Raw genomic sequence first — 13,950 nt, forward strand, 5'->3', positions numbered from 1 at the left:
GGAGAACACAGCAGAGGACTAACATCACTCTGCCTCTTGAGGAATCCCGTGACAAAGCACATCAACCTCCTGCTGTCATGTCTGTGCTGTACCCTTGAACCGTGAGCCAGACTAATTCCTTTCTTCTTAAAGTTGCCTTTGTCAGGATATTTATCACTGTAACACAAAATGTTACTAATATACAAGGATGGAAGGCATAAACTAGAGAATAAGGGTAGCAAGACAGGCCTGATTTCTGGTATTGAACCTGCTGCTCTCTACACAATAAGTTGATAACATAAGGATGGAAGTGCAGGTCATTAATGATTTGAGAGTCCCAACTATCAGTGTTTCTAATTGGGCTGTTTTAGAATAGTAGAGGAGACTGGGACCCTAAGAAAAATAGTGATAGAGTTCTGGTTTTCTCATCTCTAGTGGAGGTAAGGTTGAATGTGGCTAGTGGAAGGCTAGAGAGGCTAAGAGCTTATTCAAAGGTACAGGCACCTAGAGAGAGCTAAGATCTGATTCGAGGGGTGCTTGATTCCAAAGCATGCACCCTTCATGCTGTCTTGCATATTGTTGTTCTAAGCATGGTCCATCACTCACCAGGGCAGCCAATCCATGGAGCATCTCAAGCTGTGTTCCAAATCTGGATCAGAGTTTAAATTCTGCATGTATCATAGGTGAATTCTAAGAATACTAAAGCCTTGGTCAAGGTAACGAAGGAATGAAAATGATCAAAAATTCATCAGAAACGTGTATGAAATTATGAAGTAATTTTAAAAAGATGCACAACACCATTGTATAATGTCTCTGAGCTCTTATACTCAGTTTTCCACTAGGAATCCAAACTCCCAGCCTTGCCTCCTCAGCTTTGTAAGAAAGTTTGCTCTGTAGTTAACTGATCCCAGGGATCATGTGTCATTATTCTCAATAAAGGTCACAGGTAGGATTCAGTTCCTGGAGTGCAATCTGGAATAGGCTACAATCTTTATCTAATGTTTTTCTTAATTCCCAGAGTGTCCCACAGCAGAGAGTTTTAAAATCAATAGGTTTGTTCTCTTTTGTGAATAGTGAGATCTGTGAGAGTAGTTCAGCAGAGGAATCTGACCGGGGGGAATCCAAGTTATGGAAAATACATTCTTTCTTGTATGTGGGAATGCTGTCATTTTTGTAGAGTACCCAGTTCAGAAAGAGATGACTATACAAGAAGAGAATAAGATGTCATGGGACTCATCAGCCAGCCACATCAGCAGAGCCCTGCCTGGAAACCATTCCTCGCACTGATTAACTCAAGGCATGGCATTCTTTCAAATATAGGCAGCATTCGAAATCATGAACCAGAAAATCAGTTATGCATACACAAATGTGCATCTTCATACATATTCACACCCACACCCCCACCATATAGCTACAATATTCTTATTTTTTCCAATTGTAATCATTTTGCTTTCCATTTCAACAGTGAATTTGCAGCTGATGTTGAAGTGGAATGATCAAATAATATTAAAGCACTGAGTTCTCCCAGGGTAATGGCCCATCATTTCTAATTTTTGAAACTCACCAAGAGGCTGGAAGATATAAACAAAGGCTTTCTTCTGCTTAACAAACTGCTGACTTCGTTAATTGGACCTGACCTCAGATGCATCCTGGGGCTTGCTCTTTAATGGAAAATGAGTCTAGGTTGTGAGCTTGAGAATTTTACTCTCTTGAGTTCTTCCTAGAGCCTTGCCAGTAGCCAATGGTAATAGTATAGGAGACATTAAGCAAAGCACAGGGTAAAAAAAAGCTATAAACAAACAGAAAGTCTTTGCTAGAAATGGAAGCAAGGAGAAAAAGAGAAGCTACATATAATTTATGCCCCCGTGTTCTGACTTGCATAACTGTGGACTGTATATTAAGGTTTTCAGATAGGTTGAGCTCATAGCAGGTAGGATTGGTTAGGACTCATACCACATGATGCTATCACTCAGAAATTCATAGGCAGGAGAAAAGCTCAGCGTATCAGTCTAAGCTTCCTCATAGGTCCTACTATTGATCCCAGCCATGGGTTAATATCAAGTTCTCTGTACCTGTGTTTTGCTAGTATCCATGTGTATGATTCTAGACCAGACACTTGGCCTCCTACAATCTATTTCACTCGTCTGTGAAGTGAGAAATCTGCATTGGCTTACTTCTGAGACTCTTCCATCTACCCATAGGAGGCTGGACTCTTTGTTCTTGGCTTAAGATATACTTCAAATGTGTTTGTTTGTGTGTGTGTGTGTGTGTGTGTGTGTGTGTGTGCATACACGTGTATGCATGCACATTCACACTTGGACATGTGTGTGCCTTGAATGTATGTGTCTATACTGCTATAGTAAGAAATTGGGAATGGAAAGAAAAACTTTGTAGTATCTTTTCAGGATTTATTTACGACTAGTGAACTAATTTATACATTCTGAGATGTCTTCTGGTTTTAATCCCTTGATGTTTATTCTGAGAAGACTATGATTATAGAAAAAAAACACATAGGGAAAAGCCCAAGTAGTAGACTTAGTTAATGACATGGTAGGGATGGAGAAGGAAGGAAGGAAGGTGATTCTCTAACACATGTCCACAGGAAACCTCTCTCTTCTGCTGAGTTAGGAGACAGCTTTCCATGCTGATGGAAGTAAGGCAAGGCAGAAGCAAGGAGTGTTACATAAGAGAAGTCCTTAAAGAGTTAAGAGCATCTAATGAGGAAGCGAAGACTCTTAGGAAAATAGGTTCTAGGGATCTGAAACTCCATAACGGAGTTGCAAAGTCTAGGGCTATAAAATTTCTCTACTTGGGATTCTACTTATTGTGAAGTCAGAATCTTGGTCCAAGGTCAAACCTAGCTATAACATTTAATATCTGTCTTGATGTATGTTTTTAGCTTCCAAGTCATTTCTAGGCATCTGGCAGGTGTTATTGTTGAGGACATTAAATTATATCAGAGATATTTTTTATTTTTGAGAAGTTCACAGTCAGAACTAGGAACTATCTCATTCACCTCTACTAAAAATGAGGTTGATCACACTCTTTCTAGCTACTCTTTATTTCTCTCACTCCCAGAATCCACCCTCAGTATAAACAATGTTGAATAAAACTTAAAGCCATTGGTTTGAGCTTTTATACTGGGTCCCACCAAACCACAGAGCAAACTAACAGTCAAATAAGGAGCACCTATTTAAAGTCCTATGTCACTAAAGCCTAGCTAAGTGGTTACCTGACTTGTGAGAAGTCAAGAGAGTGGATGAAAGCCAAGTTTCCCCAGAAGGTCCAAGTGCTCAACAATGAACTTCCCTCTGCTTTAACTCTCTGCATCCTTTTGTTTATACAAAAATGAACCTGTAATGATTTGATATTAACCAAGGCATCCTTTATCTATATTGTTCTCCTGATGCCTGCCAGCAGTGGAATGACTTTGAAATGACCTATCAATGTTCTATTCTCTCACTTAGTGCCTTAAACATCTTCTGGCTACACAGCCAACTCCTTTGCTCAGCTACCGTTTATTCCATTTGACGGAATAAAGTGTTAGAGCTCAAGAACCACAAAATAAAGCTTGTAAGAGACGCTTTTATCAGTTGTCCCCCTTTCCTCAGCCTTGGATCCGCATACACTGTCAGAAGACACTGCTGTGGTGGGAAGAATACAGAGTGTACACCTGCTTCCTCCTGCAGGCCAAACAGGAAGGCTACTGTTTTTAGTCACTCTCAGAGTTAGATTCGAGCCTATCGGTCAGTTTTAAACCATGTGGGTATGTGGGCAAAAAAGATTTAAGTGATTTCTAAGATGGCTCTGAAAGAGAGCAGGAAGGGCCACCGGTCATCTCTGCTCTCACACTGTTGAGGAGAGAATACCAGGAAGATGAAGGAGCTGCTTAACTTAAGTAGCAAGAGTTATTTATTGTTTTAAGATGTTGAGGTTTACTTGGGAGGCAGAGGCAGGAGGATTTCTGAGTTCGAGGCCAGCCTGGTCTACAAAGTGAATTCCAGGACAGCCAGGGCTATACAGAGAAACCCTGTCTTGAAAAACAAACAAACAAACAAACAAACAAACAAACAAACAAAAGATGTTGAGATTTCAGAACTTGTATTGCAAGCCCAGCCTATCCTTGGTAATTCAGTAAGCCAGGTGAAGAAGTTGGAGGCTCCGTGTCTCCAGTATTTCTTGCTTCTCAGTGACTGCCTTTGTCTAGTTAGGCATTCCACAGGCCCCCATCTGTCACACTTTAGAATGAATTAATCAGGTGAGACTGCTATATGCTACCAAATTATCTTCCACCACTCAGAGAGAGCAGAGCCTTTACTACTGAGGATAAAGTGGGTAGTTGAGACACTTTCATAGTATGGAACATTCTAACACAGGCACTGGGGTGAGAATGGTGTGCATCCTGGTGAGCTCTGGCTAGGTATGGAGCCAAAAGATCTTAGGTACATAGAATGCTGCAAGAAAAGATTTCTAAGGTTAAGAGGAGAAAGATTATCTTCAATGTCTTCCTGGTAAATGTTTAGACCTGTGCACCCCCAAGAACATAATAGACATGTTTTCTTTCTCATTCAAATCCTCACATCAGGTCTAATGGAATGTGATCGATAAGAGGATTCTAAAGGAACCACACAGCCCTTTCTAAACCTAGCTGTGAAATAAATTTGCAAACGACCTCACAAGGGCCAGGAATGGGAAGAACCCAGGAATGACTGAACACAAAGGCTTCCTTTAGATTCAGATTCTGTACTGCAGACCTTTCCCTTTCTTATCTCTTGCCTCCCTGAGGCAGCAAAGCAAAAGGAAGATAAACAATCTTTCTACTCTCTCTGCAGCCTGGGGAGCTGCTATCTCTTCACAAGGAAAACTGGCCTTTCTTCCTCCCATTGCCCAGCCCACTGAACTTACTGGAAATGTTTTATAGGTAGTGATTCAGTATACAGACAGGGCTGCACTAACTGAGTGAGAGAACAGTAGGCCGAGCTCCTGAATTTCGAAATCCTTGCAGCAAACAGAGTGTGTGGCCTTTCCATGACTCTGACATAGATGATGCCTTTTGCAAGGAACAACTGTCCATAGTCTCGTGGCTACAACTGGACCACTCCCACTTTCTTTCTTTCTCACTGGCCTTTGTCTCTGTCCTCATTGTGCCCTCAACCTAGGCTTGGATATCTTTCCTCTCTTGCTTTCTCATCTTTGACTCACAGTTACCTCTAAAGTGGCAAGAAATTGCATTTGCATCTTAAGAGTGCCTTGTGATTGCAGTGTCCTGCCTGTCAGCTCCCTTTTCTGGTGCACATAGGAAGCAGTCTTCAGTAACACGCATGCCTCTAATTGTTTCTGCCTAGGTTTATTGAAAAGGCTTGCCTTTGTAGCAAACTTTCTCCTAATTAATTGCTTAAAGTCTATATCCCTAGAGGCAATATGGTAAATCTTTACTTCATATGGCTGAGAGCAAAACAATTACCCAACAAATCCTGTATTCCTGCAATTAATTATAGACACTATATACAGTAGAATAAGATTTCTGCCTTCAAAAACTGATTTCTTTCTTTTTTTTTTTTTTTTAAGTTCATAAAATTTTCCTGGCAGCCTCAGAGGATGTGCTGATACCCAAGTTGGAAAAGTGTCTATTCTGATATTGAGTTCTGACTCTCGAAGTAGTTCCCTTGTTTTTGCCTATGTTAAACCTGTGGTTTAAGAGAGATGCATAATTTCTCTGCAATTTTTATCATAGCAAGGCATCTATTACCAGCCACATTTCAGTTTTATTTAGATTGGAGGTTTCTATTTGGATGTATTTGAAGGAGAAAACAACAGCAGCCACCCTGTCAAGGCTGACGTATTTCATGGTGCTCTAGGAGACACAGAGCAGCCCTAAATGGAAGGTACCGATTTGGTTTAGCACTTTGATTATATGGGTCTATGAGTTTAGATCAATCACAGTGAAAGTTGAAACACAGTAGGCATGAGGAAATCACCTGCATCCTTGAAACAGTTGAACAGAACTTACAGAAAATCTTTCATTCTCTGTTCGTTAGCTGTGGCTCAATACACCATACATGCCTAGATGCTGTGCTTCTCAAGCTAAGAGATGGGGCAGTAGGTTTTTGCTTTCCTCAGAGAGATGGAAAGGGAGAAACACAGAGAGAGGGAGAGCGGCTGTTCATTTGTGAAACTGCTTTTTCTGAAGCTCTGAAGAGACCTTAAGAAGTATTTTAAACCAAGCTCATTTCCATAAACAATGGCATAAACTCACAAGATGGCTTTAAAGATGTCATGAATCCAATCCTGTTAGCATGATGCAGGTGGGTGGGGCTTGTATTTTGCTAATACACAACACAATATTTTTAAAAATGTAGGTTTATTTTATGCATATAAATGTTTTGCATGTGAATATGTCTATGTATCACATGTGTGCCAAAGGCCCAGAGAGGTCAAAAGGTCTATGCTTCCTTAGACATGGAGTTACAGTGGCTTCCATGTAGGTGCTAGGAATCAAACCTGAGTAGTTTTCAAGAAAGACAAATGTTCTTAAACACTGAGCCATCTTTCTAATTCCCCAAGCTGACTATTTTCTTTTTTTTAAAGACACTTGAATTTAACTGGCCTTTGACAGAAGGAAAAGCACCGAGTCAAAAAATCAATGGTGGTCTTGTGTTTCTAGTCTCTGCTCCAACTTCAGGGAATTTGCATGGGGACTTGGAAATTTGTCATGTAAATGCCACCTGAAAAGAAATAATTTGTTCATTTGTGCTATAGAAATGCCAACGTTTGAATGTTTGCCTTATGTGCTGCACATGGAGTTCTAATTGTCCAGGGAGCTAGGCAAGTCTAAATCCTGGGAACTACAGTCCATATGGAATCTTTCATTGAGACTTCTCCCATGTTAGAATGTTCTTAAAGGGAAATTGAGTCTGTAAACTGTTGATTACTGCCTGCTCCCTAGCAGACCAACTTCATACAACCTGTTCTCAGTTTTCTGGGGAAAAGCAATATGTCTCACACATTCAAAAGATTTTCACATAATTTCTTTCATTGTACTTTCATGAAATAGTGATACGAAGGCATTTCTCTGAATCTAAATCATCCTAACTATATAAAAACTCGTGTACTGTCCATGGAAATTTTCCTTAGGGATGTCTATCTTATCTTGTCCTTGTGGTGTCTATCTTATCTTGGTTGCCAATTTGACTTCATCTGGGATCCACTCAAACCCAAGCATCAGGACACTCTTGTGAGGCACTTTTCTTGGTTGGATCATTTGTGGTTGGAAGGTTCACCATAATTTTGGGCCACACATTCTGGTGTCAATCTACTTAAACACACACACACACACACACACACACACACATGGAAAAAGGAAGCTTTTACTTTTTGCCTGCCTTCCCTCACTCTTACTGGCAAGTTCATCTGTCCTGCCACTGAGTCAGTCCTTAGCTGGTGTTAGACTAGGCCGGGGCCTAGCAAACACATAAGTGGATGACTACAGTTTTTAATTCTATTATTATATGTGTATTATAATTTTAATTTCTATTAGTCCTTTTCCTCTAGAGAACCCAGGCTAATACAGTCTTGGATAGAAACTTAAATGAACATTTTTTAACATGTATTAGTCATTATCTTCTCACTTTTATTAAGATAGAGTCTAGGTTGGAAAAATGCCTCAATAGATAATATACTTGCTAAGAAGGCATGAGGGCTAGTTTAGCTTCCTACCTAGAACCCATCTTAAAAGACGGGGCATGACTATGTGTACTTGTAACCACAGTGGTGGGGTGCCCAGACAGACAAGTAAATCCCAGGGGCTCACTGGTTACCTAGGCTAGTCACAACAGTGAGCGCCATGTTCAGGGAGAGACCTTGTCTCATAAACAAAGTGGTCAGTGATAGAGGGAGATATTCCAGAACTCCAGACTCAGCATCTAGCCTGCATGCCCACATGCACGCATCCATGCACACAGACTCCTATTTTAAATGCACCTTTTATCATTATCATTTCCCTTTGAGAAATCAGTTATAATAACGTTATATCAGAAAACCTAGTATTAAATTATAAAACATCTGTAGATTCTAACTCTTTTTCATGTGACTTTCTCAAAAAACATTCCAACTACCTTCTACTCTCAGATCACCCAGTGACATGTCGTTTAAAAAGCTCTCATGATCAACTCTTCCTGAGGCCTAACTTATTGTGAAAGGGAAATAAATCTCACATTAGCTAAAGTAATATATTAGGTATAAAAAAATTATAATCTCTAACGTATAAACTTCTCTTATTAGTAAAACTTGGATTTTTATGGTACTAAGTCAATCAGCCACTTAATTGGAACTTTTCTCTAGTTCAAAGTGAAATTCAGAATTAGAATTAATAAACCAGAGGTATTTACACATATATATTAATTAGTAATTATGTCATAATAAGATTTACTTTCAGTATACAATACATGAGAGTCCTACTGTAAAGAACATAATTTCTTAGCATATTTCTTTAATATGCATATTGTTTAGTGTTCTGTGCCAGTATCTTTTCTTAATGAGTTGAAATCAAGTTTCTTACTGAGCTCTTCTACTAAGTCTGGATATACAAATAAAGTGTTATTGTTTATAGCCAAGGCTTCATAAAGATCTTTTTTACCAATTCTGTATGTAGTGGTTTTTTTTCCAATGTAAGAAAAGAAAGATCAGTCCAAATGTCATCCCTCTTTTGTATTAGGAGTAACCCCCCCTTTAGCTGCTGTCTCAAATAACTAAGCAATAAATTGCTAAGTGTACATCTTTACATTTCTTAGGATACCTCTTTGAGTGGATGAAAGTATCTATCACTGGGTAGGCCTAATTGTCACTGATTTATAGAAGTTGTAAAGAATATTCCATCTCACATAATGCTTTGCTAGGAGGAATCCAAACTCAGGCACTAAAAACCTTTATAGCCTCCCCAGGAGGCATCAGGATTCAGGTGGTATTTTCACTACTACAGCGGATATAATGGAGAGGCTTGCCTGGGGTCTTTGAGCAAGCCAGTTATTGAGCTAGTGGAATCTAGGTTTCCCTTTGCCTAGTACACAACCACAAAAAGCACAGAACTCCCAGGAGTGTTGCCTGAATCACATGTGCACGAAATAGAGGGAAATGATGCCCAGGATGCTCGTTGTTGAATCCCCATAGCAACCTTCCACTTGTTCCCCTCCCACTGCACATAAAGCACACCGAAGGGTATCAAACAACATAAAACCTGAATGGTGCCCTTAATTAGGTGGGACCATCATGCTGACTCTCTTACCTCCCACTGTCCAAGCTAGCAGCCCCCAGTTCCTCTCTGTGGTGCCTAAGCCTGAAAGCAGGACATTGTTACAGAAACAATCTTTGCCTTTTAAGGGACCATCAAGCTTTGATGATGATGGAGTTTGATAGCTATAATGTCAAACTTTATATGGCCATAATCCAAGTTTACAATAATACATTAAGCTATAATGCTACTATTTATATCACCATAAACCTGAGTTTATGGTGATATAAATAGCCATGCTAATGGCATTAACAGCAGCACACAGTGGAATCCCAGCTGTTGAGTGGCACTTTTATGCTGTTAGCATTGCTATTTTTACTACCATAAGCTTAAGTAGTCAACCTTGTTACATATGAATAGATGAGGAAGATGGATATCAGCATCTTATGCCTTAATTGAGGCTTCTATTTGGACACACCCTCTTCTGCAATAAAGATCCATTGGTACTACTTGTGTTGTGTGATGCTTTTTGAAAAACATGCATGTTTTCTGGCATCTTCTGAATAGCCTGGAGACACTATGTCAGTGTGATAAGAAAGTGCAAGCCACAGCTGCTGGGCAAACTTACTGTCTCCTTGGCAGCGCAGGGGACCCACACTCAGCTTGGCTTCTGAGCCTTGTCGGTCAGTATCTCCAACCACCACCTGGCTCACTGGCAGATGATCTTTGTAGGATAAGAAGCCAGCATCCTTCCTCCTGAATCACAGGGAGACAGAAAAACATGGGGAGGCTGTGTTAGAATTATAGCTTATGTTGTCTGATCACTGATGGCATTTTTAATAGTTATTCAGAAATGTGCTGAGTAAAACTCCAAATAGAGTTTGCTCTCCTTCCCCAGTAATTGCTCAGAGCATGGCTCAGAGGCAACTCTGGCATGGTCATCTGATGGAAAATAGAACTGACATTCTGATTTCCAGAACTCGTAACTAATAAGCCATTGGCTATTTTAGGTGGAAATTAGAGCAAACCACAGGTGCCACAGGTGATCACATGCACAGTTAATGGAAAGTTCAACAGCGTCACCAGAATGAAGTACCAAACACAAATCTTTGTCTCTTTAATTGGTTTGAAGCAATTCCTTTGGAGACTTTCTTCCCTGCTGTGCATCAGCTAAATACAGGATATCTTTTGTTTCCTGGTCTCTCCATGTTTACTCGAAGAACTGAAATAGTTCCTGGAAGTCTCCAGCATAGAGCAGGTGCTCCTAAGTACCTGGCTCTATGGATAAGGAGGAGTGGAACTGGCCCCATTTGGATTTCTGCCTGTGTTAATTCTGTTTGCCCTGTAGTTTACTAGTTCCATATCCTCTAGATTGATAGCATACCTACATTTAATTACATAGATTTTTTATTATTTGAGAATTTCATGTATTCATGCGATGTATTTGATCATAATATTCACTTCCCTCTCCTCTCTAGAACTCCTCCCAGATCTTCATGCTCCTCCCATTTTTATGCTCCCCCCTTTTTTTTTATAACCTACTTAATCCAATCATGACTGCCTAGATATTTTTGGGTGTGGGATCATGCATTACAGTGTGGGCAGACTATACCCTCATTGTATAATTCTCATTTATAGATGACATCATATTTATCAAGATATACTCAATTAATCTTACATATTGAAGTTACACACAATGTCCCAAATTCAAGAATATCTGCAGAATTTTACATGCAGTTGCTCCTATATCATCATATACCACACCAAGCAGGTACTGGATCTGTGTTATGCCCAGAGGAACCAATTTGGAGTGATCTATTGATGCTTTGCTAGAGTACAGCTAATTGTCATAAAACTGATATTCTTTGCTATATCTGAAAAAAAAGACTAAAAATTTTTATCACCCTAGATAATATGAAAAAGTTACCTTCTCAATCTATTCTGGTCAACTATCTGAATAGAAGTTCACAGAATTTAAAGTTTCAAAGAGATACGTATGAAATATACACCGAAAAAGAACATTAGATCTCACATTGCCTATGAAAGCAAATCCACAGTGGTTTGATTGGCACAGATTCTGATGAGGTTTTTCAGCACCTGCCCTGAGAGCAGCTGAACCTCAAAAGGATTTACCTGATATTCTTCTTAGGACTCTGCATGATTTTTTTTTTAATGTAAAGTTTTGTATGCAAACATGATTTTGTTAGAATCAATGACCTTTAGAGATTGAGGTCAATCTAATTTAGGGAGACATTAATGTACTATTTATCACGTTAGCATAATACACTAATTATATGTGATAGTGGGCTTGTGCAATAGAGGAATTTTGTCATCCAACTCAGATGAGTTCTGACTTAGACTCTTGCATGGTCTCTTAGAACTGTTAGCTACAGAAGTAAAACCTGAGTCTCTGGGTCCATCCTAGAATGGTTGGGTTCTAGGATGGTTTTCCTGAGGAATTTGGTATGCTTGTCCCCTGTCCATGGAGACAACAAACAAGCCTGCAGACAGGCGTCTCAGCCCTGCCCTTAGCTCAGTGAAAACATTAAAAAAAACAACTTTATTTACAAACAAACACTGATGTTTTCACTCTGGAGAGCTTATTTTACTACCAGGTATTATGAAAGTTCCCATTCTAGAGGTCTGTCCTGTAAATCCTGTTTTTTTTGTTTTTGTTTTTGTTTTTTAGGGAAGCTTTTAGGGAGTCTTGGTAGCCTGCCAGAGAATGCTGAGAAAACCATCTTCCCATCCTCTTGGCAGAAACAATACCTTAGTGAGGCTGTTGAAGAAATTTGTGGGATTCCATTGTTTGCTACAGCCAATCAGGCTGTCCCAGCATGGACTCCCTTGTGCCAATGCTACAGAATAGCACAGACCAGTTTTCTAGAAAGGAGATTTCCAGCCACCAACAAGAGAGGGGAATTCCTCTGAGCCAGCCTCCTAAGCAAACCTTCTCTATTTTAATTTTGTAAAGGATACTTTTGCAAAGATCCATCTGCTTTCTGTTGATTTCTGCTTCCTTTGGCTCTTTCCTGCCTATGAAGCTAACCCTTTCTGCTGAGATCATTGGCCCATTCATTCTTTTTCATAGAATATAGGATGAGATGTTTCTAGAGTCTAGAATTAATAATAAAATTCATTTAAATATTTTAATTAGATTTGTTGTGATTTTGTTTTTCTCACTGGATCCCTACGAATGATGTGAGAAGAGGGATAATGTTCCCAGGTCTCTTGAGATAACTAGCTTGGGCAGAGGCGACAGAATGTTCTCCAGGGATGCCTTGCCATCCCAAGATGGAACAGCATTGCCAGCTCCTAGATGGTCTTTTTGTATAAGGAGGGAAGGCCTCTGCTTGTCTATCACACAAGAGCTACTGCAGCTGTGGATCACCACAAGCTGACAACAGCTGAGCCTCTAACACACAACAAAGTAAAAGTTTCTGAATACTTCCAATGATGTCCTCAGTTACCACTGACTATTGAAACTTCTTCAATGCTATATGATGGTGTTCCCTATAAAGCAATTAGAGCAATTAAGAAAACACCCGTCACAACTAGATCTTTAGAACCCATGTCTATGTCCCCTATGAAATGAAGGTAATTACAGACTCAATTACTTCTTTTCAGTGGGAATAGATGAGACCTTTTATAAATGCTAGACAATTATCTGTTTCATTTAGAGTCTCTTTAGAAAAGCCCCTATCATCATTTTGAGATTTTATGCAAAATGGTTTCTCTGAATTGTCTTTCTGGAATGCAAGCTCCCTGAGGGCAGACATGTTGTTTTATAGAACTTTATAAAATAAACACAAATAGGTAACTAAACGTAGTTGGCTTCATGTATTTTGCGATTGCATAAATACACAAACACATATAGACATTCACAAGGCATAATTCCAAAACAGTCATCAGAATGAGTTTACTATTAATGGGGGAGAGATGAGAAAGAAAACCTTTCTTATACTGAATTCCTTGAATAATCTTGAACCATTCACTTCTGTAAGTTTAGCTGTCTTTAATTAAGATTTTATTTCTTTACAAGGTAATATTCAGTAAAAGATTTAAATATGATTAAAATAGCAAAGGTGTTCAAAACTTACATCTTAAAGATAAGTCTTTAAATTGTTCCCTATTAGAAAGTTGGTTAATTTACCTGGGTGACATTTTCTCTACCTAGGTATGAAATTATTAGGCTCTTTGATTATGCTTTTATGTTCTTAATTCTAAACCAACAAATAATTATTACTGGAACAATTTTAGTATACTTCTATGTGCATAAAATTCATGAATATTTGGTCCATCTTTCATGAGTGTGATCCTTGGAAGATAACTCCTTTGAGGTTCTTTGTAATGTGAACCCACTGAGGATAGGCCTTCTCGGACCTACATGGTTTTCCCAGGACAGTAATGAGCATTGAGAACAGTAATGTCTGGGAAATGACCTACTTAACAACCTCCTTCATTTTTTAGGTAGTAGGTTAGGAATAAAACAATGCTTGGGAGGCAGAGGCAGGTGGATTTCTGAGTTTGAGGACAGCCTGGTCTACAAAGTGAGTTCCAGGACAGCCAGGGCTATGCAGAGAAACCCTGTGTCGAAAAACAAAACAAAACAAAACAAAAACCAAAAAAACCAAAGAACAACAACAACAACAAAAACCCCAAACAATGCTTGGTTTTATGTTCTCCACTGATTAGTAACTAAGCTAATAGAAACATAGAAACTTCCAGCACTTTAAACTTGAAGA

At 39.3% G+C, this 13,950-nt stretch overlaps 1 protein-coding gene across 1 annotated transcript in view; it reads right to left on the reverse strand.

The window, feature by feature from the left end:
- Positions 1-13,950, reverse strand: part of Cntnap2 (contactin associated protein 2) — a 2,252,040-nt gene that overhangs the window by 486,561 nt on the left and 1,751,529 nt on the right. Inside the window, exon 15 of the mRNA XM_085840650.1 lies at positions 9,834-9,961. Within this exon, the coding sequence (XP_085696776.1) occupies positions 9,834-9,961 (128 nt within the window). The remainder of the gene's footprint in view (positions 1-9,833; positions 9,962-13,950) is intronic.

Source organism: Mus caroli, unplaced genomic scaffold (assembly GCF_978045245.1).
Source record: "Mus caroli unplaced genomic scaffold, Mus_caroli_1 scaffold_7, whole genome shotgun sequence".
NCBI classification, from domain to species: Eukaryota; Metazoa; Chordata; class Mammalia; order Rodentia; family Muridae; genus Mus; species Mus caroli.